Source organism: Schistocerca nitens, chromosome 1 (assembly GCF_023898315.1).
Source record: "Schistocerca nitens isolate TAMUIC-IGC-003100 chromosome 1, iqSchNite1.1, whole genome shotgun sequence".
Taxonomy (NCBI): domain Eukaryota; kingdom Metazoa; phylum Arthropoda; class Insecta; order Orthoptera; family Acrididae; genus Schistocerca; species Schistocerca nitens.
In genome coordinates this window covers 614489327-614510763 of record NC_064614.1, presented here as the reverse complement: position 1 = coordinate 614510763, position 21437 = coordinate 614489327, and the positions used below count along the sequence as shown (strand labels likewise).

Genomic DNA, 21437 nt, shown 5'->3' with positions numbered 1-21437 from the left:
TGAACACCATAATTCTTGTCTAGGCATGGTCTTGTTGGAATTGGTATGCTGTTGCTTCCTCTGACCTCACTGACTTACCCAGCTTGTTATAAGGCTACCTACAGTTTAATGTGGATTCCGAACCACTGTACAGCTCAGCATTTTTCACTGCAACAAATATTGCAAGAGGTGAAAAAATTGATGAGTGACAGATAAATACCAAGATCAAACCCAAGACCTATGGATTTGTAGTCTGCCACTTTACCACCAACCTGCAAGTGCCAAAAGAAGGAAATGATGAAAGGGCCATGCACACAGTGTGAGTAATTCATATTTTGTCACCACAGCTAAGATTCGTATAAACGATATCTTTAATAGCATTTAAACATAAAGTGTGCAGATAGGAGAGCACAATACATATTACAGAAATGTCAGTATTTGATAAAAGTGTACTTTGGAGGAGATGCCATCCACTAAATGTGATCAATCATTATGTTAGATGCATAGACATCCATTGATTCACCCACTGTCTTCCCATATGCTGTCCACAAGTTCACATGAATCACACTGCCAGCATATGCTCTATAGCACAAACAAGTGAAGGATGTTGATGGTTTTTTGTAAAGTTTAGCCAGGTCAGGATAGGAGAAGGAAATGGATTATTTGAAATTTTGGAATTGATGGAGCAAATGATACCTGAAAAAAATGACTGTTTGTAAGGCTATTAAATTTCCAGTGTTAGTCATCTCTTTATACTGCAAAAATATAAGTTTTAATTTCTTAAACTTTCAGTGGTGGTAAAGAAAAATTTGTGTGCGCATTTGACTATGCTAGTTGGTCTTCTTTAACAGTGTATTATTAGTTACGGTGACACACCAACTAATTGTTTATACAACATGGTAACTTGAGAATTGAAGTGTATCCTTATATTATTTTGACTGAAGAAATATATTGTTCACTTCAGTACATGGGATATTTCATATTTGCAGTGTGAGGAAAATGAGTGGAAAAATAAGGAAGTATCTTGTGGAGAAAATATTCTCACCCCCCACCCTCAGGTGGATGTGTTCACCAATATATGAAATATTTTAATTATTTCGTTATTGCTCTTTTAGTGGTGTTCCCATTAGATTTAATGGTGACTAGGTTCATACGTTAGTGAAAATGGTAAAATACAAATATTTAAGAGTTTTATAGGTGTCCTGTCTGTTCAAATCACAATGGTTATCACATACCTGAGTCATTCTCAAGTGATACATGAAATAATTTCATAGTATAATATCCATACATTTTGAGCTCTTCTCAACTGATTATACTTAAATAGTTGTGTGTTAGTTTTTGACAGGTTATGTAATGGTAATGAGAGTAATGGTTTGAAAATGAATGAATACATTCAGAACTAGTCACCAATAACTCGAATGAACAAGTATAAGAAAGAAAAATAATGAAGTCAAAAGTCAGAGGTGTTGCAGTGTTGGGAGGTGGTAATAGGTAGATGCATAACTATTTTTTGTTCATAAATGTGGGCTTATTAGCAGGAGTGCCATAAGAATGTAAAAGTATATGCAGATTGGGTGCTCCATTAATTCTTTTGGGCATGTGATTTCATTAAGCTGTCACTTTGAAAGAAAATTTTTGAAATTTTACACAAAATTCTGCTTGAAATATAGTCAAAAGTGATTAATTTATAAACTGAGTAAGGAATTCATCCTTACTCTCATTTTAGGGCAAAAAATACCGTTGTAAGCTAAGACAGTGCGAAAATTAATACCTCTGACCTGTGTGTGAGGTTGTTTGTTGAGAGCCCTTTTGTCTTTGTGTTTGCCCCACTGATTTTTATACACACACTTGTAGCACTGTCATATGGTTTTTCTTCTGTAATGGGATTGGCATTGTGTGTTGCATTGAAGTAATCATTCTGGAAATATTATTACATGTTGTTTTTTCTATTTTTGCAAGCTGCGTGTAAGTAATGGGATACAAGTAACAGTGTCCATACCTAAAGTCGGGCATGTTCTCTCACATTCACTGCAGAATGTGAAGCCTGCTGAAAATGAGCTTATTAAAGAAGCAAATTTAATTAACAGTATTGTACTGTCCAATGAGAAACTTCGCAAAGGTTGCACTAACATAGAGAATACAACTAATTCATCTATTTCTGGAGAGATTTCTATTGAATGTATTGGTAATGTATCCACCCCACATCAGAACAAAGAGGAGAAAAGATTCAAGCAAAAAGAAACAAAGGAGAAAAGAAATAAATTAGATAAGAAGTCGCGCGAAAGAAGAATATTAAATGATGCAAAGGTAAATTTTATCTTGCTGTCATGTTGCATGCAGTAAAACCTACAATTGAACATAGTTTTCACAAGTGCTGCATGAGGATTTTGTGCAGGAAGCAATTTCACATTTTTCCCGTCTTTTGCACATTTTGAGCAGTTGTAGCACAAAACATTCACTTTTACAAAATAATTTGTTTGGCACTTTCGTATGAGTTTTTAATTAAATTCTTATTTGGCACAAGCCACTTAAGATAGATAGAAAGTTATAGAATGACAAAATTGTAGTATGACTTCTGTTTTATGGGTAGTCAGCTTTTTATGTGATTTCATTTGTCCAACAACTTCTTGTAATATTTTCTTATTTGGCTCTTTGAGAGGCATTTAGTAATTCATTGTCTGCATGTTAGTTTTGTTCTTGATTGCTTACACTCTTTCAGTAGTTAAAGAAGTTAAAAATAATTAAAATCAAATGTAATAAGCAACACTGCAAATTATTTTATATTTGGCTATGTACAAACAACTAATTTTTGTCAAATCTACATTTAATGATATGGGTGGTTAATGTTGCCAGTGTGGCAGATGTCAATCATGAGGACAGAGTTGCACGTTTTCACATGGCGTACTATGCGCTCATTCGACTCAGTGAAACATCAATCACGAATTTATATTAATCAAAGTATAATACAGTACATTGTTCTGCACAGGCCAGGTACTAAATGCTCTTCAGAATTAAATACATATGTAGTAGCATATGTTCTGAAGGAAATCATTGGTTTGGATGGCAGTTTAATAAGTCTAAGGATTTGTATCTGAGGTAAACTAAGAGTTAACAAGAGACTGTATGATTTAGGGGGCAAGTAAGTTCGCATACTTCAGCTCAGCATTTGGGTGTCAGTCTTAAAAATGAAAGGAAGACTGTCATTCAACCCCACAAAGAAAACAATGACCACCATTATACAGTCCCATTTACAAACATCAGTTGGTCGGTTTCTCAAGAGCACACCGGGTTGTGTGTGTGTTTTTGCAATGATGGGAAAGATTCTCAGGTCCCTCTCGTGTTCATTTTTTCATCCCTGTACACCTCAGTTTGAGAGTAGTTGTCACAGGAGATCTTTCGGTTTAATTTTCCTGTCTTTCTGTTGGCATCGTGTTAAACTCTCCCTCACCCTCCTTCCCCATTGCCATGGACAAAAGGATTGCGGGTAAGTTGTCAACAGGAAAACAACTGCATGTGGTTTTTTTGTTATAATGATACTTGTTGAAATATTGTATTACTTTCCATATTTATTACTACTTCTGTTTTAATTTGTTTGGACTTTACTTTATAGATGGTCATGTAACAAAATACCTACTGCTGGAAGCAAGGTGTCCAGTGTTACATGTGAATCCTAAAGTTCATCAGAAATTCAAAGCTTTTTGCATAACTTATCAGGCAGTATTTGGAAAAAACAATGTCTTTATTCATTTGTTTTGGTGATCTAAAGTAGCCATGTTCGTAGACATCATTTCTTTAACTAAAGAGGATAGGTTGTTGTATTTTAATAGCGTTCCTTTCTTCAGTTTTTGTGTAGCTCATTATAAAGGATCTTCAGAACAACAGATATTATACATAAGTCATTTTAAACATGAGTATTTTTATAACAGCCTGTGACAATTTAAAAATTAAATTTAAAATAAAGGTTTCTTCTCTTAAGTGAACAATGAACTCCATAACTAATTAGATACATTATTATGAAAAGGAAAGTTGCTACTCACCATATACTGGAAGTGCTGAGACGCAGATAGGCACAACAAAAAGACTCTTTGTATGGTGAGTAGGAACTATCATTTTCATAATATTGTTACATTTCATCCTGGATTTTTCATTGCTTAATTAAATACACTTCTGCATCATAAATTATCTTCATTAGTATGTGGCTGAGTAGTGACCTACAGGAAAAATGTAGGTTTAAATTAATGCTTCTACACTAAGTTGTTATAAATTTAGGATTCAGTGTGCTGCTATTTATTTTTTAAGTCTGGGTAATTGAATTTAGTTTTGCATGTAATTAATTTATTCTTTTAACGCATTTCTTCAAAATACGTATGTTGAATATATTAGAAATATGCTATTTCATTCTTGTTCTCAGTATTTTGTTTCTGTTTCTTTACATTGATATTGTTAACTGAGAGGTGAGACACTGTCATATGGGTAAATTATAGTGTATAAGTTTGCATGCAACCTAAGATATTTTTACACATAACTATAACATATTGATGACTGGTGTGCTTTTTTTAACACTGTTATTTTCTCTTTTGGTGTAGGGATCTTCTAACACTCCCTTAAAAAGCTCTTTGGCAGGAGAAGTAGCAAAGGCTCGACAGCATATAAAAAATTCTTTAGAATGTGTGAGTAACTTGCATGATATTATCTAGTTCTGTTTTTAATGTCAATTAGTTATTTTTAAGATTATTCATAATACATTCACAGATTATTTATTTGAAAAAATTAATTTTCTTCATTGAATTGTACTTAAAATTTTTTGTGGCTCTACATTTCTTAACTGGAGCGTGTGTTAATGGTACACTGAGTTAATAAACTCATTTCTTACAGACTGTTCTGTGCATTTAGTATCGATATGAAAAGATAGACATGAGTGATACAACTCTTCCAGTTTTTATTTACTTAAATGTAAATGTTATTTTGTAAGAAATCATTTTTAAAAGTTAAATCACTCTTGCACTGCATACTCAGCCTTTAGGTCACAACGTGGATAATATTATTACTGGCTTCAGTTGTGTGTAGCCATCATCTTCTTGATGTTCAAAGATTCATATGTAATGTCAGTTAATAAACAGCATACCTATCCTCTCGCTCACACCAAGCTCTTAGTCAGGCTTCTGCAAAGTCTTTATAAGAGGAGAATGGAAGGATTAAGCCCCACAGAGCCTGTAGAAGGCCACTGTGGAATGAATGTTGCAGGGAAACTAAATCTTCCTACCTAATGATAAAGTGCTGTCACTACACTTTTGTAGCTAGCTTAATTTATAAATAGAAGTAAAGAATGAAAGAATGTTTCGGGAGATCATCTTAATTGTTTGTCATTTGTAACAATTTTGGTTACTTTTACAAATTTCACATCAGTTCTCAAGAGCAGTATATGTGGACATTGTTTGTTGTTCACATTGCTTCACTTCATATTAGAACAAAATTTTTTCATGGATGCTCATTGTAACTTTATTGGCATGGGGAAATAGGTGATGGTCTTGTGAATTATTTAATTGTATTTTTCAGCCTTAGGTTACAGATTGTATCATATCCTGTTTAAACTTATTGCACAAGTCAAAACCAGTGACTCCACTGAGTGAGTGAACCAATGCTGAAAAATAAAATTAAAGAAAGGGGGAAATTGTTTCTTCTGTCAGTTGTTTGTAGGTCCTGTAATATACCTGGAGTTTGCTTAATCACACAGTTTGAAACAACCCTGGTGGCACAATCACATAGCTCACATCATGTGAGATAATATTAAACACAGTCAGGTGTTCTAAAACTGTCAATTAAAACACAAGTAAGACAAGAGGAAATTTAAATAGAATCACAGGGAAATATGATGGATAAATCTGTCATATTGGCAGTGGTTGAACAAAAAACACTAGCAACTGGAGACCCTCAACTTTTGCTGATTCAGAAGTAGAGGGGCCAGTGACAAGAAAAATTTTACAAATAGTAATCGGCTTGGATAAGCATGTGCTATGCTTATGTAGGTAGGGACAGGAGGCTATAGGATTACATATCTGATAATGGGTTCATCTAGTTAACACTGCTCATAATACGGTGTTTTGTTGCATTGTAGACACTAATGAAACAATAACACAATACGTGGAAAGGAACTGCATTCTGCCCCAGCTGATCGTAGTGGATATAGTGTAAATGTTAAGTTTCTCTTGAATTAAATTCAATGTTTCTAATCAATCTGCTTTTTTTTTTTTTTTTTCCTGCTTGTAGTAGATTGCAGCTGTGGTTCAGAAAGAGGTTATTAATGGACAATTGCTTTAAAAGTGTTGCTTGTAAATTATTTAATTCTAAAAATGGGATATAAACTTAAGATTTTTGTAGGTTGATTGAAGATTTTCAATAAAGGGCATTTGTAAGTGCCATTCATAATAAACACTGCAGTCATACAGGTGGGAGTAATTTAGGACCTGATTCAGAAATATGCAACAAATAAGTAAAATTACAGTATTTTCCAATGATTTGTTAAGAGTTTCTATTCATAAAATATGTGTGCATGAACGTGATGTCTAGGCTGAGCATCATTAGGATTAAATTGCAGTGATCTCAACTTACAATCTTAAAGTACTAGTGTGATACACCATTGTGTGATATGATACAACCACTTCATGGTCACAGCTCTGGTGCCATTGCTTTGCATGCACATTAACTGAAGTGTTACATATTGGTTTGCCAACTCTCAACCAACCTAACCTAGACCTCAGGCTAAGTTACAACCAGTCTACATGCCAACAACAAATATAGATGGAAGAGGAATAATATCAGTAGTATGCTCTTTTTGTTCGTATCACACATAATGATTGTATTAAGAGACAAAGCAGACATCCATATTGGTAGCAGAACAAAGGTGCTTTTCCTAGGACTCCATAGTAAGGGCAGTCTCAACCATTCAGAACTATACACGAGGATAGTACCGCACACAATACGTGTCTTAAACTTTCTTACACAGATGCACATGATACCATTTGATCTGTTGAAGGTATTGTGATTTCTGAGAGTAAGGATATAAATAAAAAAAATAATGTACTCTCTGTAGGTCATATTTGACTTTGTCTCCAGTTTGTCATGATTTTTAATGAAACAGAACTTACATGTGTGATAGTGCTTCACAGAATATAGCAACTGGTAAGAATTGCAGAGAATGTTGTTAATTTCATACTATGGCTTTATGGGGGAGACCAAGAATTTGGGAAATAAAAGCTGCAATATCATAAAAGAAAGGAAAATTGCTTAATCTGTAAGGAAATTAAAAACTAATGTCATTGAGAGAAATTGTTTATTAAAAATCTGGGCATAGATTGGAGTGGTTTTCCAAGGTGCTGGGAGTTCGACTTCTGTTTATCACTGTCTGCCTATTTGCTTTTCGTATCATTTGACGCAGCATTTCCATACAATTCCTTCAATTCTCATATTGTCATGATCAGCACTTAATTATAATGTTCAGATGGATCTAACATAAAAATAACATTCCACATGAGACACTGTTCTGAGGATCCATTTCAGTTGGGCATTTTACAGTTTTCAAATAGTGAACTGATAGCTGTGTTTTTCACTTCAGTTCTTCATGCATTGTAAAGAAATGTCTTTTTTTTTTGTTGTTGTTGTTTCTTTAAACTACTGGTGTGGAAAGTGTAAAATGTTGTGAAAATGTATTACGTTCATCTGCTATTGATAAAAATTTTACAGAAAACATTTTTTTTTTTTTTCCTGTCATTGTGCTGTACAATGTCATCACTTCCACACCAGGAGTTGTGGTGTAAGTTCTCTGTAATTAAAATACAAATTAAAATCATTGCATAAAGGTGTTTCTTGATGCTGAAAACAGAATTGGTCGTGTAAATTTGGTTGTAAGGTATTTAATTTTTTATTTATTTGAATTTGATACAATTTATACTGTCATAAACTCGCATCATTCTTTATAGATGGATGGTATAGCGGCCTTGGCAACAAATGTAAATGTTGAACTTGTTAACAGACTGAATTCCTTGGAGAAGAGCAACACTGAACTCAACAGCCGTAAGTGATGTATAGTATATTGTATTAAGTTTGTTAATAAATAGCCTTGTGAACGGACTGTTGCTCTATGGCAATGCAATTGCTAAAGCTTCCAAGCACTAAAGTTTATTAATTATTAAATTATCACCCATTTAGAATGTAAAACATTGTTAGATGGTTGAAATATCATCAGAGACAAATAGCTGCCACCTCTGGCACATTGAACAAAAGGAGCAATCTGCAGGAGGTGGGGAAGGTGAAGGGATGGCAGAATATAGGTGGGTGGGGGAGAGAAGAGTGCTGTCTGGTGGAGTGTGCAGGGACTGGATGGATGCATAAGACTGCCACCAGGTGCAGCATTGAGAGGGCTGTGGGTTAGGGAGGTGGGGGAGGGGGAGGAATGAGGAGCTGAAAACGAGAGGAGTAGGGAAGGGGAAAAGTGACTGAGTATGAAGGCAGAGGATGATACAATGAGGGTAAGGTAAGATGAACAGGAAGGAGGTAGTAAAGGCAAGAACAGAAAGTGTTGGGTGTAATGTGTGGGTACAGTATGTTACCATTGATGCTGGCATAGTTTTTTCAGGCCCCTTCATAAGAACAGATTTCCAGCAGAAAAAAGAACAGCCATACATAACCTCAAAACAAAAGCTGACCTGATGATCCTACCTACAGACAAAGTTGGCGCCACTGTCATTATGAATCAAAATGACTCTGATGGAAGGCTTCTGCCAATTTTCTGACTCCTTCACCCATAAACTCTGCCAGAGTAATCCCATCCCAGAAGACCATCATAACCTCCAGTCCCTGCTTAAAGCCTTAGGCCCTTCCCAGAACCTCATCCCTGAACCCATTTCCCCCCTCAACCATAGCACACCCTGCACACCCACCTTCTGCATGCTCTCTGCAATCCACAAACCCAACAATCCTGGATGTCTGGTTTTTGCGCCCCCATTCAACCCTCATTGACCAACATCTCCCTCCAATTAGCCATTATTTAACCTCTCAAACAAGCTTTCTTTCATAGACTGTCCATCTCTACCTCTTTACCTCCTGCATACCTGCTTGTCATTGTTGATGCCACATCCCTTACGCCCCTGGTCTTGCTGGTATTGAACACTACTTTTCCCAACATCCTTCAGACACCAAATTCACTGCCTCATTCATCATACACCGTACTAATTTTATCCTGACTCACAACTGCTTCTCCTTTGAAGGGGAGGTATACAAACAAATCTGCGGCACAGACATGAGCACCGACATGGCTTTCTTTTATACCAACCTGTTCACAGGCCATCTGGAGGAGACCTTCCTAGCCTCCCAAAATGCCAAACCCCTAGTCTGGTTTAGTTTCATTGATGATATCTTTGTGTTCTGGACTCAGGGCCAAGACATGCTTTCCTCATTCCTTCACAACCTTAATACCTTCACTTCCATCCACTACACTTGGTCCTCCTCAACCCAATGTACCATCTTCCTGGGAATTGATCTTCTGCTATGTAATAGCTCCATCCATATCTCTGTCCACATTAAATCCACCAACCATCAACAGTACTTGCATTTCGACTGCTGCAATAACTTCCACACCTCCCCCTGTGGGTCCGGGGTAAGAATAGGTCCGAGGTATTTCCTGCCTGTCGTAAGAGGCGACTAAAAGGAGTTTAAACTGTTTCGGCCTTCCATGTGATAGTCCCCCTTGGGGTTTGACCTGCATTTTTCAAAATTCTACAGAAGTACGAGCCTTTTGGGGAAGGACGCCTTACGTGGTGTATCACCGGTCCTCCGTGCACTAAGACCTTGGCATTCAGCATTGTAACGGTGTTGTAACCATACCCACTATTCCTCAAATTAGGCCTAAACGCCTGATGGGTTGTACAAGTTACGCCCATAGTGCGTCCCCATCTGCACCTACGATCATGATGGACTTTCCATGGCACCCAAAATCCAGCACGGTAGCCAGCCCGTTGTGGTGGGGTCATCATGTACCCTCTAGGTTGTAGCCCCCTGACAACACAGGGATCGTACTGCCGATACCTGAGCTGCACCCTCCCCACGTCGGCCAAGGAGTAGATGCCAGTCTCCTTAGGGCATCAGGACTCGCGGCAACGGTCATCCTGCCAGGTGGCCCTTGCTGAGGCTGGGTGGCACCCGTGGGGAGAGCCCCTGGTCGGAGTGGGTGGTATTGGGGCGGACGTTTCGCAGATGAAACGTCAACATGTATCAGGTCGCTCTGCGGCCGAGTCTTTTAAAAAGAAAGGTACTGTCTCTGGTTCTGGTTCTCCTGCCCTTTCCCCCTTGGCCACTCCCTGGTAGGAAGGACAGGCCCGCCGGCTTGGGGCGAAGTACTTCCCCCGCTATTTGGTCTGTTCTCGGACCGATGGCGGACGTTCGCCACCTCCAAGCCCATGTTCTTTGTTCAGCACATCGAGGACATCTTCGGGGAAATCGAGGCTCGCAGTAAAATGCATTCGGGGTCCGTTCTTATAAAGACCACCTCCGCCACACAGTCGGTGGCGCTCCAGGCGTGCGACCGACTAGGGGACATCCCAGTGTCCATTGTCCCGCATCTGGCACTGAATAGGACGCAGGGGGTTATTTTTCATCGGGACCTCCTGCTGCAATCTGTTGATGAGCTCAGGGCCAACCTGGAGCGCCGAGGTGTGCATTTCGTCCGGTGAGTCCAGCGCGGCCCCAAAGACCGTCGCATTGACACCGGAGCCTTTATCCTCGCCTTCGAGGGGGACGTTCTCCCGGAGAAGGTAAAGGTGATGTGATACCGGTGCGACGTGCGACCTTACGTCCCGCCTCCTATGAGCTGCTTTCGGTGTTTGCGCTTTGGGCACATGTCGTCACGGTGTGAGGCTGAGCCCCTTTGTGGCGATTGTGGATGTCCTCTTCGTGAGGAACATACATGCACCCCACCACCTCGGTGCGTTAATTGTCCTGGCATCCACTCGCCTAGATCTTTAGACTGCCCCGCGTATCAGAAGGAGAAGAAGATTCAAGAACTCAAAACTTTGGATCGCCTCTCTTATTCTGAGGCCAGGAAGAAGTATGACCGCCTCCATCCCGTGACGTTGACAACTACGTTTGCCTCAGTCGTGTCCACTCCTTCCACAGTATCCTCACCCCTATCCTGTCCCCCCTCCACCTCCTCCCCCCATCTGGGGTCTATGCCTCTGCCTCCCAAATCCCTCCCTTCCAAATCCTCCTCCCCCGCAGCCCCCGCACCTTTGCCCCAGGGGCCACCCTCCCCCCCCATCCCCCCCCCCCTCCGCCTGAGAAGCGATCCTATTGTCAGGCGTCCATCGGGGAAATGTACCGGACCCCGGCTTCCGAGGTCCGGCGTTCCAAAACGGACCCCGCACGTGAGGACCTTCTTCGGGTCCAGCCCACCATTCCTGTGCCTCCTCGGACTTCCAAGAAGGCCTCCAAGAAGAAGTCTCTATCCCCCTCTCCACCCCAGCGCGTTTTGTCTGATGCTCCATCCGTGAGTCGCTGCTCCCGGCCATCCTCAGTTTCGCCGGGACGCTCTGCTGCCAGGCGCTCAGCTGGCCTCTCGTCGGCAAATGATGCTGCCCCTCCTACCCAACCCGGGACAGCGGCCGCAGCTGGCGACGACTTGATGGAACAGGATCTGCCTCCCACCGGTTGTAGCGTTGTTCCCTCGAAACCTGGCCCTCCGCGGCCGTCGAGGTGACCAGCTCTTCCCCTGTCTCGTTCCCCCCTTTTTTCTGACTAGCGATGGCCTTGTTACATTGGAACATAAGAGGTATTCAATCTAATCGGGAGGAATTACAACTGCTCCTCCGCCTGCACTGTCCACTCGTCCTTGGTCTCCAGGAAACCAAGTTGCGCCCAACTGACCGTATTGCCTTTACCCACACTATACCTCGGAGCGGTATGACCTCACCCCTGTGGACGGTATTCCAGCTCATGGTGGGGTCATGTTTCTCGTTCGGGACGATGTCTATTACCATCCCATCCCATTGACCACCCCCACTCCAAGCAATAGCTGTCCGTATTACTCTTTGTGCCTTTACTTTTTCAGTTTGTACCGTCTACACTCCATCGTCATCCGCAGTTAGTCGGGCTGACATGATGCACCTGATTGTTCAGCTTCCTCCGCCATTTTTATTGTTTGGCGACTTCAATGCCCATCATCCCCTTTGGGGCTCTCCTGCATCCTGTCAAAGAGGCTCCCTCTTGGCGGATGTCTTCAACCATCTCAATCTTGTCTGCCTAAATACTGGCGCCCCAACTTTCCTCTCGGACTCTACTCATACCTACTCCCACTTGGACCTTTCGATCTGTTCTACCACTCTTGCCCGTCGGTTCGAGTGGTATGTCCTTTCTGACACCTATTCGAGCGACCACTTCCCCTGTGTCGTTCGTCTCCTGCACCACACCCCATCCCCACGTCCTTCGAGCTGGAACATACCGAAAGCTGACTGGGGACTTTACTCCTCCCTGGCGACCTTTCCGGACCATGATTTTCTCAGTTGTGACAGTCAGGTCGAATACCTCACGGCTGTCATCAATGCTGCCGAACGTTCCATTCCTCATGCTACCTCTTCTTCACGTCGCGTTTCCGTCCCCTGGTGGAATGAGGCTTGTAGAGACGCTATCTGTGCTCGACGACGTGCTTTACGCACCTTTCGCCGCCATCCTACGTTGGCGAATTGTATTGGATACAAACGACTCTGAGTGCAATGCCGTAGAGTCATCAAAGACAGCAAAAAAGCTTGTTGGCCCTATTTCACCAGCTCCTTTAACAGTTTTACTCCCTCTTCTGTCGTTTGGGGTGGCCTGTGCTGGCTGTCGGGCATTAAGGCCCACTCCTCGGTACCTGGCCTGACCTCGGGTAATGAGGTCCTTGTTGATCCTGTGGCTGTCTCCAACACCTTCGGCCGCTTTTTCGCGGAGGTTTCAAGCTCCGCCCATTAGCACCCTGCCTTCCTTCCCAGGAAAGAGGCAGAAGAGGCTTGGCGACTTTCCTTCCACTCGCTGAATCTGGAAACTTATAATGCCCCCTTTACTATGCGGGAACTCGAACGTGCGCTTGCACTGTCCTGGTCCTCTGCTCCGGGGCCAGATGCCATTCACATTCAGATGCTGGCACACCTTTCTCCGGCGGGCAAAAGCTTCCTTCTTCGTACCTACAATCGCGTCTGGACCGAAAGTCAGGTCCCCATGCGTTGGCGTGACGCCGTTGTTGTTCCTATACCCAAACCTGGGAAGGATAGACACCTTCCTTCTAGTTACTGCCCCATTTCTCTTACAAGCTGTGTCTGTAAGGTGATGGAGCGCATGGTTAACGCTAGGTTAGTCTGGATTCTTGAATCTCGACGGCTACTTACCAATGTTCAATGCAGCTTTTGTCGCCACCGCTCCGCTGTTGACCACCTTGTGACCTTGTCGACATTCATCATGAACAACTTTTTGCGAAAGCGCCAAACGGTAGCCGTGTTCTTCGATTTGGAGAAGGCTTATGATACCTGTTGGAGAGGAGGTATCCTCCGCACTCTGCACAGGTGGGGTCTACGCGGTCGCCAGCCCCTTTTTATTGATTCCTTTTTAACAGATCGAAAGTTTAGGGTACGTGTGGGTTCCATATTGTCCGACGTCTTCCTCCAGGAGAACGGAGTGCCTCAGGGCTCCGTCTTGAGCGTAGCCCTTTTTGCCATCGCGATCAATCCAATTATGGATTGCATTCCACCTAATGTCTCAGGCTCTCTCTTTGTTGATGACTTCGCGATCTACTGCAGTGCCCAGAGAACATGCCTCCTGGAGCGCTGCCTTCAGCGTTGTCTAGACAGCCTATACTCATGGAGCGTGGCAAATGGCTTCCGGTTCTCTGAAGAGAAGATGGTTTGTATCAACTTTTGGCGATATAAAGCGTTCCTTCTGCCATCCTTACATCTCGGTCCCGTTGTTCTCCCATTCACGGAAACAACTAAGTTTCTAGGGCTCATATTGGACAGGAAACTTTGTTGGTCTCCGCACGTCTCTTATTTGGCGGCCCGTTGTACACGTTCCCTTAATGTCCTCAGAGTTCTTAGTGGTTCATCTTGGGGAGCAGATCGCACTGTCCTGCTTCTCTTGTATCGGTCCATAGTCCGATCGAAGCTGGATTATGGGAGCTTCGTCTGCTCGGCCATCCCTCTTACGCCGTCTCAACTCCATCCATCATCAGGGGTTACGTCTTGTGACCGGAGCCTTCTACACTAGTCCCGTCGAGAGTCTTTATGCTGAAGCTGCCGAATTACCATTGACCTACCGGCGCGACGTACTGGTGTGTCGGTATGCCTGCCGGCTGTTGTCAATGCCCGACCACCCCTCTTATCAGTCCTTCGCTGATTCTCTCGACCATCAGTACAGGTTGTATGTGTCTGCCCTGCTGCCCCCTGGAGTCCGCTTCCGTCGCCTGCTTCGACAATTGGATTTTGCCCTCCCTACCACCTTCAGAGAGGGTGAGAGCCCGACACCACCTTGGCTCCAGGCTCCAGTTAATATTTATCTCGACCTCAGCTCGCTCCCGAAGGAGGGTACTCCGGCCGCAGTGTATTGCTCACGGTTTGTCAACTTCGTGCGCGACTTGCCAGTCACACCTGATGGCTCCAAAACTGATGATGGTGTCGGCTGTGCCTTTGTCGTCGGGGCAGTCACCTTTAAATACCGGCTCCTCGACCAATGTTCCAGCTTTACGGCCGAGCTTTTTGCTCTCCATCAGGCCGTTCAGTATGCCTGCTGCCACCGCCATTCATCGTATGTACTCTGCTCTGATTCACTCAGTGCTCTTCAGAGCCTTGGAGCTCCCTATCCGGTCCATCCCTTGGTGCAACGGATCCAGCAGTCCCTCCATTCTTCCGCTGATGATGGCTCTCCTGTCAGCTTTCTGTTGGTTCCCGGACATGTAGGAGTGCCTGGGAATGAGGCTGCTGATGCTGCAGCCAAGGCTGCAGTCCTCCTGCCTCGGCCAGCCTCCCATTGTGTCCCGTCATCTGACGTTAGTGGGGTTCTTTGTAAGAGGATTGTGTCGTTGTGGTGGGATACTTGGTCATCCCTTCAAGGAAACAAGCTCCGGGCAGTAAAACCGTTCCCAACTGCTTGGACAACCTCCTCCCGACCATCTCGGCGAGAAGAGGTCCTTCTGACCAGGTTGCGGATTGGGCATTGCCGGTTTAGCCACCGCTACCTGCTCTCCGGTGACCCAGCCCCGCAGTGCCCTTGTGGTCAGGCATTAACAGTGCGCCATGTTTTATTGTCATGTCCCCGCTTTAGTCACTCTCGTGTTGTCCTGTCCCTGCCATCTACTTTACCGGATATTTTAGCTGATGACGCTCGAGCAGCTGCTCGTGTTCTGTGTTTTATAACTTTGACTGGCTTGTCCAAAGACATCTAACTCTTTTACCTATTTTATCTGCATCTTTGTAAGGACTTTCTGGTGTCCCCCCCCCCCTCCCCTTGAGTTTTACTAGATTCTATGTGCTCTAACAATTGTGACTGGGCGCTAATGACCTCAGTAGTTGAGTGCCATTAAACCCAAAAAAAAACTTCCACACCAAAAAATTCCCCTTCAGATGGTGTATCTGCAGTGCCAATAGCTTCCTTGTCCACTATGCTGAAGGTCTCACCAAGGCCCTCATAGACAGGCACTATTCCTCAGATCTAATTTGCAAGCAGATCTCCTGTCCCATCTCCTCACAAACCACAACGCTCACACCACCACCAAGAACCAGCTATTAAGAAGCACCTCCATCTCCAAATACCACCCTGAACTGAAACGACTGCATCCTTCATCAGGGCTTTACCTATCATGTCCTGAAATTAGGGACCTCCTACACAAGATCCTTCCCACCCCTCCTAAAATGGTGTTCCATCATCTGCCCAATCTCCACAACATCCTAGTCCATTCCTGTGCCACTCTGAATACCAACTCCTTGCCATTGGATAACCCAGGTACAAGATCTGCCCAGTACACCCAACCAGTGCCTCCTATTCCAATCCTGTAACAGAGACCAGACTACCCGTGAAAGCAGCTGAGCTGTATACCATCTCTACTGCAATCATCACACAGCATCTTATATTGGTATGACTACCAGCCAGCTGACCACCAGGATGAACAGCTACTGCCAGACTTACGGCCAAAGGCAAAGTAGACCACCCTGTGGCACAACATGCAGCTAAAATGACATGCTTGATATCAGTGGCCGCTCACATCACCGTCTGGATCCTCCCCTCCATGAATAGCTTTTCTGAACTACTTGCCGTATATTCATTCCTGAAATTATCCCCTCAGCTTATGGTAAGTTAAAATCTCCACACCCTTCACCCAACAATTTCTGCCCTGTCATACCACCTCTTCCCTACTAACATCCCTTCAACCTCATTTTATTCCACCCTTTGCCGACAAACCAGCCCTTTTTTCCCCTTCCTTACTCATTACATTTTTAGATCCCCATCCCTCCCCCCCTGCCCCCCCCCCCACTCATTCCCACTTGCCATTTCCCCCTTTGCACCCTATTTCCCCCTCCCCACCTCTCTACCCCTGTGCCCCCCAATACTGCACGTGGTGGCAATCTTGCTGTCTCTCCATCTAGTCCCTGCACACTCCACCAGACTGTGCTATTCTCTGCCCTGCTATCCCTTCCCTGTCCCTTCCAGATCATTCCACTCGTTCAGTCCCCCCTGCGGGTTCGGGGGTTAGAATAGGCCCACGGTATTCCTGCCTGTCGTATGAGGCGACTAAAAGGAGTCTCTCACGTTTCGGCGTTACGTGATGGTCCCCTGTTGGGTTTGACCTCCATCTCTCAAAATTTTCCGAAGAGCGAGCCGATTGGGGAAGGGCGCCTTACTTGATGCATTGTGTCCATCTTGCGATCAGACCTTTCGCCAGCTTATTCGCCGTTGAATTGCAGTCCTGCCCGCTCTCCATCTCTTGGGCATGACTACGTTCCTTCGTGCTGATTACACTTTGCACTGTGCAGTGCCTCTTTCTGCACTGACTGCAACCATGGACCACATGTTACCTAACATCCAGCACGTTAGCCAGTCCGTTGTGGTGGGGCCGCCATGTACCCTGTTGGTTGTAGCCCCCTGACAACACAGGGATTGCTCTACTGATGCCTGCGCCGTTAACTCCCCACGTATGCCAAGGAGTAGATGCCCATCTCCCTTGGGCATCGGGACTCCCGGCAATGGCCATCCTGCCAGGTGGCCTTTGCTGTGGCTGGGTGGCACCCGTGGGGAGGGCCCTTGGTCGGAGTAGGTGGCATCAGGCCGGATGACCCGCAATGAAGCGTGGTACATCGTCTCTCACTGGTGGCCAGCCGCCAGCAGTCTCTAAGTGTTCTCGGGCTCAATTTAACGCTCAGAAGTACGATCCGAAAACGTTCCCTTCCCTGGCCACACCGTGGGAGGAACGTAAGTCTCAGGATGGCAGTAGCAGTTATTCGCCCCGATTCTTAGTTTGTACGAGAGACGATGGGGAGTCTTTTCTCTCCACAAAGCCTCAGTTCTTCGTGGAGCATTTAGAGGACAAGTTTGGGGAGGTGGAGGGCTTGTCCAAAATGCGCTCTGGATCGGACCTGATACAAACGGCATCCTCTGCCCAGTCACAACGGTTACTTGCTTGTGACAAGTTGGGGGATGTTGCTGTTACGATCACACCCCATGAGAGTTTAAATATGGTCCAGGGAGTTATTTACCATAAGGACCTTCTTTTGCAGTCTGATGACAAGCTGCACGCCAACTTAGAGCGCCGAGGTGTACATTTCATCCGGTGCGTTCATCGGGGTCCGAAGGAAAATCAGATTGCTACCGGTGCCTTCATCTTGGCCTTCGAGGGTGATACGTTACCGAAAAAGGTCAAGGTGATGGTCTACCGATGTGATGTCAAGCCCTATATCCCTCCCCCGATGCGGTGCTTCAAGTGCTGGAAGTTCAGCCATATGTCTTCCCGCTGCACTTCCAGCCTCACATGTCGAGATTGCGGACGCTCATCTCATCCCGATACTCCATGTGCCCCGCCTCCCATCTGTGTCAACTGCAGGTAGCACCATTCACCTTGCTCGCCAGACTGCAGAATCTTCCAGAAAGAGCGCAAAATCATGGAATATAAGACCCTGGACCGACTGACCTATACTGAGGCGAAAAGGAAATACGACCGATTACATCCAGTGAGAATGACATCTTCCTACGCTGCTGCTACAACACCTGTGCTAGCCCCATCAGTTTCTTGACTTCCGGCCGGATCGACGAGTAGTACAACTCCTCCTGCCCCCTTGCCAGTGGGGGGGGGCTCTACCCACCGGGTTGCTCCTGCGCCACCTACCTCAGGAGCAAGTCTGGGCACTAATGACCGTTGAAGTTGTGCGCCCTAAAAGCACAAAAAAACAACCTCAGGAGCAACACCATCCCACCCATCGGGGACGTCCGTCCTCTCTTCTAAGCCGGAGAAGTGCCCAACTTCTTCGGCTTCTCACACTCGCGAGGGGTCCCTTGGGTCCCTCCCTTCCCAGGTTTCCACCAGCGGGAAGGGTGAAGACCGACAGTTGCGTAAGTGCCCACAATCCGCTGGTCGTAGAGCTTCACGATCCTCCTCAGTCCCGGAGACTGAATCGGTGAAGCCCTCCCAGCCAGTTAAACCCAAGGAGCAGCGTGAGAAATCCAAGAAGAGGAGGTCTAAGCCCAAGGAACTCGTGGTGGCAGCCACCCCACCGCAACCTTCCAGCTCTGCGTCTGAGGACGAGGTGGAGATTCTGGCGTCCGCTGAGGACCTCGATCTTGCCGGTCCCTCAGACGCCATGGATAGCGCTAGCACCGGTGCTCAATTCGAGGCAGCAGGTGACCCAGCGGAGTAATCTGCCTTCCAAGTCCCGTCAAGCGCCTCTGACATGGACAATACCATCCTCCAGTGGAACTGCAGCAGTTTCTTCCACCATCTAGCTGAGCTCCGACAACTTATCAGCCTGCACCCTTTCTTCTGCATTGCTATTCAGGAAACTTGGTTTCCAGCAATGCGAACCCCCGCCCTCCGTGGCTATCAGGGTTATTATAAGAACCGGGCAGCTTATGAAAGGGTGTCTGGCGGCGTCTGCATATATGTCCTTAACTCTCTTCACAGCAAGTTTGTACCTCTACAAACAGCTTTAGAGGCTGTCGCTGTTCGGGTGTGGACGCCACAGGCTGTTACCGTCTGCAGTCTTCACCTTCCACCGGATGGTGCTGTCTCACAGTATGTCCTGGCTGCTCTGATAGCCCAATTGCCGCCACCTTTCTTGTTACTGGGCGACTTCAACGCCCATAACTCTCTGTGGGGTGGGTCAGTGGCGACAGGTCGAGGCGCCACCATTGAGCATTTAAAAGCACAGCTCGATCTTTCGCTTTTAAATGATAGTTCCTCCACACACTTTAGCGTGGCGCATGGCACGTACTCCGCCATCGACCTTTCGATCTGCAGCCCTAGCCTCTTATCGTCTGTCCAATGGAGAGTGCATGACGACCTGTGTGGTAGCGACCACTTTCCGATCTTTCTGTCACTGCCACAGCGTCAGTCTTCTCTGCGCCCTTGCAGGTGGGCTATGAATAAGGCTGACTGGAACTTATCTTCCTCCACTGCCGCTATTGAGCCTCTCTCTAGTGATGACATTGATGCGGTGGTTCAATCGGTCATTGCCGCCGTATCTGCCATTCCCCGTTCTTCTGGGTCCCCTCGGCGGCGTACTGTGCCTTGGTGGTCACCTGAGATCGCTGCAGCGATTAAAGATCGCCGGTGGGCGCTCCAGTGTCACAAGCGACATCCCTGCATTGAACACCTCATCACCTTCAAATGGCTGCATGCGCGGGCCCGCCGCCTTATCCGCCAAAGCAAGAAGGAGTGCTGGCCTCCATGTCTCTCCATCGCAGGTCTGGGCCAAGATCCGACGCCTCTACAGCTATCTGACCCCTGTCAGCGGCCCTGCGCTCTCACTGAATGGAGCAGTTTGTACATACTCCGACGAAATTGCCAACAGCTTGGCAGAGCATTAAAGAGCGGATGGAACGTCGGAGCCTTTCTTTTCGCACCCACCATTCTGAATCCTACAATGCTCCATTCAGTGAGTGGGAATTTCAGTGCCCTTGCCGCTTGCCCTGATACCGCTCCTGGGCCAGATCGCATCCACTGTCAGATGCTGAAACACCTTTCAGTGGACTGCAAGCGATGTCTCCTCAACGTTTAGAACCGTCTCTGGGTCGAGGGTGAGTTTCCGTCGCAATGGCGGGAAAGCATTGTCATCCCCGTTTTGAAACCAGGCAGGAGCCCTTTGGAGGTGGACAGCTACCACCCCATTAGCCTCACCAATGTTCTTTGCAAGCTTCTCTAATGGATGGTGAGCCGGCGCTTGAGGAGTCTGGGGGCCTTCTGGCTCCGTCTCAGGGTGGGTTCCGGTGGGTTCTGTAAAGGCCGCTCCGCCACCGACAATCTGGTGAGTCTGGAGTCGGCCATCCGTTCTGCCTTTGCCCGCCGTCAGCACCTGGTCGCTGTCTTTTTCGACATGCGGAAGGCATAAGATACAACATGGCGTCATCACATACTTTCTACGCTTCATGGATGGGGTCTTCGGGGCCCTCTGCCGATCTTTATCCGAAATTTTATGTCATATCGTACCTTCCGCGTGCAAGTCGCAGCCTCTCATAGTTCCTCCTGAGTCCAGGAGAACGGGGTACCACAGGGATCTGTCCTCAGTGTCTGTCTGTTTTTAATCGCAAAAAACGGGCTCGCTGCAGCGGTGGGAAATTCTGTCTCCGCTTCCCTGTATGCTGACGGCTTCTGCCTTTACTACAGCTCTACTGGCATTGCAGCTGTTGAACGTCAGCTACAGGGTGTTATCCGCAAGGCGCAGTCTTGGGCTGTAGCGCATGGTTTTCAGTTTTCGGCTGCCAAGACCCGCGTTATGCATTTCTGCCGGCGCCGAACAGTCCATCCTGAGCCGCGGCTTTATCTTGTCGACCAACTCCTTGCTGTGGTGGAGACCCACAGGCTTTTGGGTGTAGTTTTTGATGCCCGGCTGACTTGGCTGCCTCATATTCGGCAGCTTAAACAGGCGTGTTGGGGGCATCTAAATGCTTTGAGATGCTTGAGCCACACCCGCTGGGGCACCGACCGATCTACCCTGATACGGCTCTACCAGGCGTTAATCCAGTCTCGTCTGGATTATGGGAGCCTGGCTTATGGCTCAGCATCCCCATCTGCGCTGTGGGTACTGGACCCAATCCTACACAGCGGCATACGCCTTGCCACTGGTGCTTTTCGGACTAGCCCAGTGGACAGCATACTTGTGGAGGCAGGTGTCTCTCCATTGCGGTTCAGGCGCCAAGCTTTATTGGCTGCTTATGCTGCCCATGTTTTTAGCTTGCCCGGGCATCCA

General features: G+C 45.9%; 1 protein-coding gene across 3 annotated transcripts in view; it reads left to right on the top strand.

Moving 5' to 3' along the window:
* Positions 1–21437, top strand: part of LOC126256990 (probable elongation factor 1-delta) — a 77829-nt gene that overhangs the window by 17289 nt on the left and 39103 nt on the right. Inside the window, exons 3-5 of one of the 3 annotated variants that reach the window (XM_049955526.1) lie at positions 1939–2286; positions 4566–4649; positions 7956–8049. In XM_049955526.1, coding sequence (XP_049811483.1) covers positions 1939–2286; positions 4566–4649; positions 7956–8049 — 526 coding nt within the window. The remainder of the gene's footprint in view (positions 1–1938; positions 2287–4565; positions 4650–7955; positions 8050–21437) is intronic. The other 2 variants (XM_049955527.1, XM_049955528.1) reach the window with 2 other exon arrangements.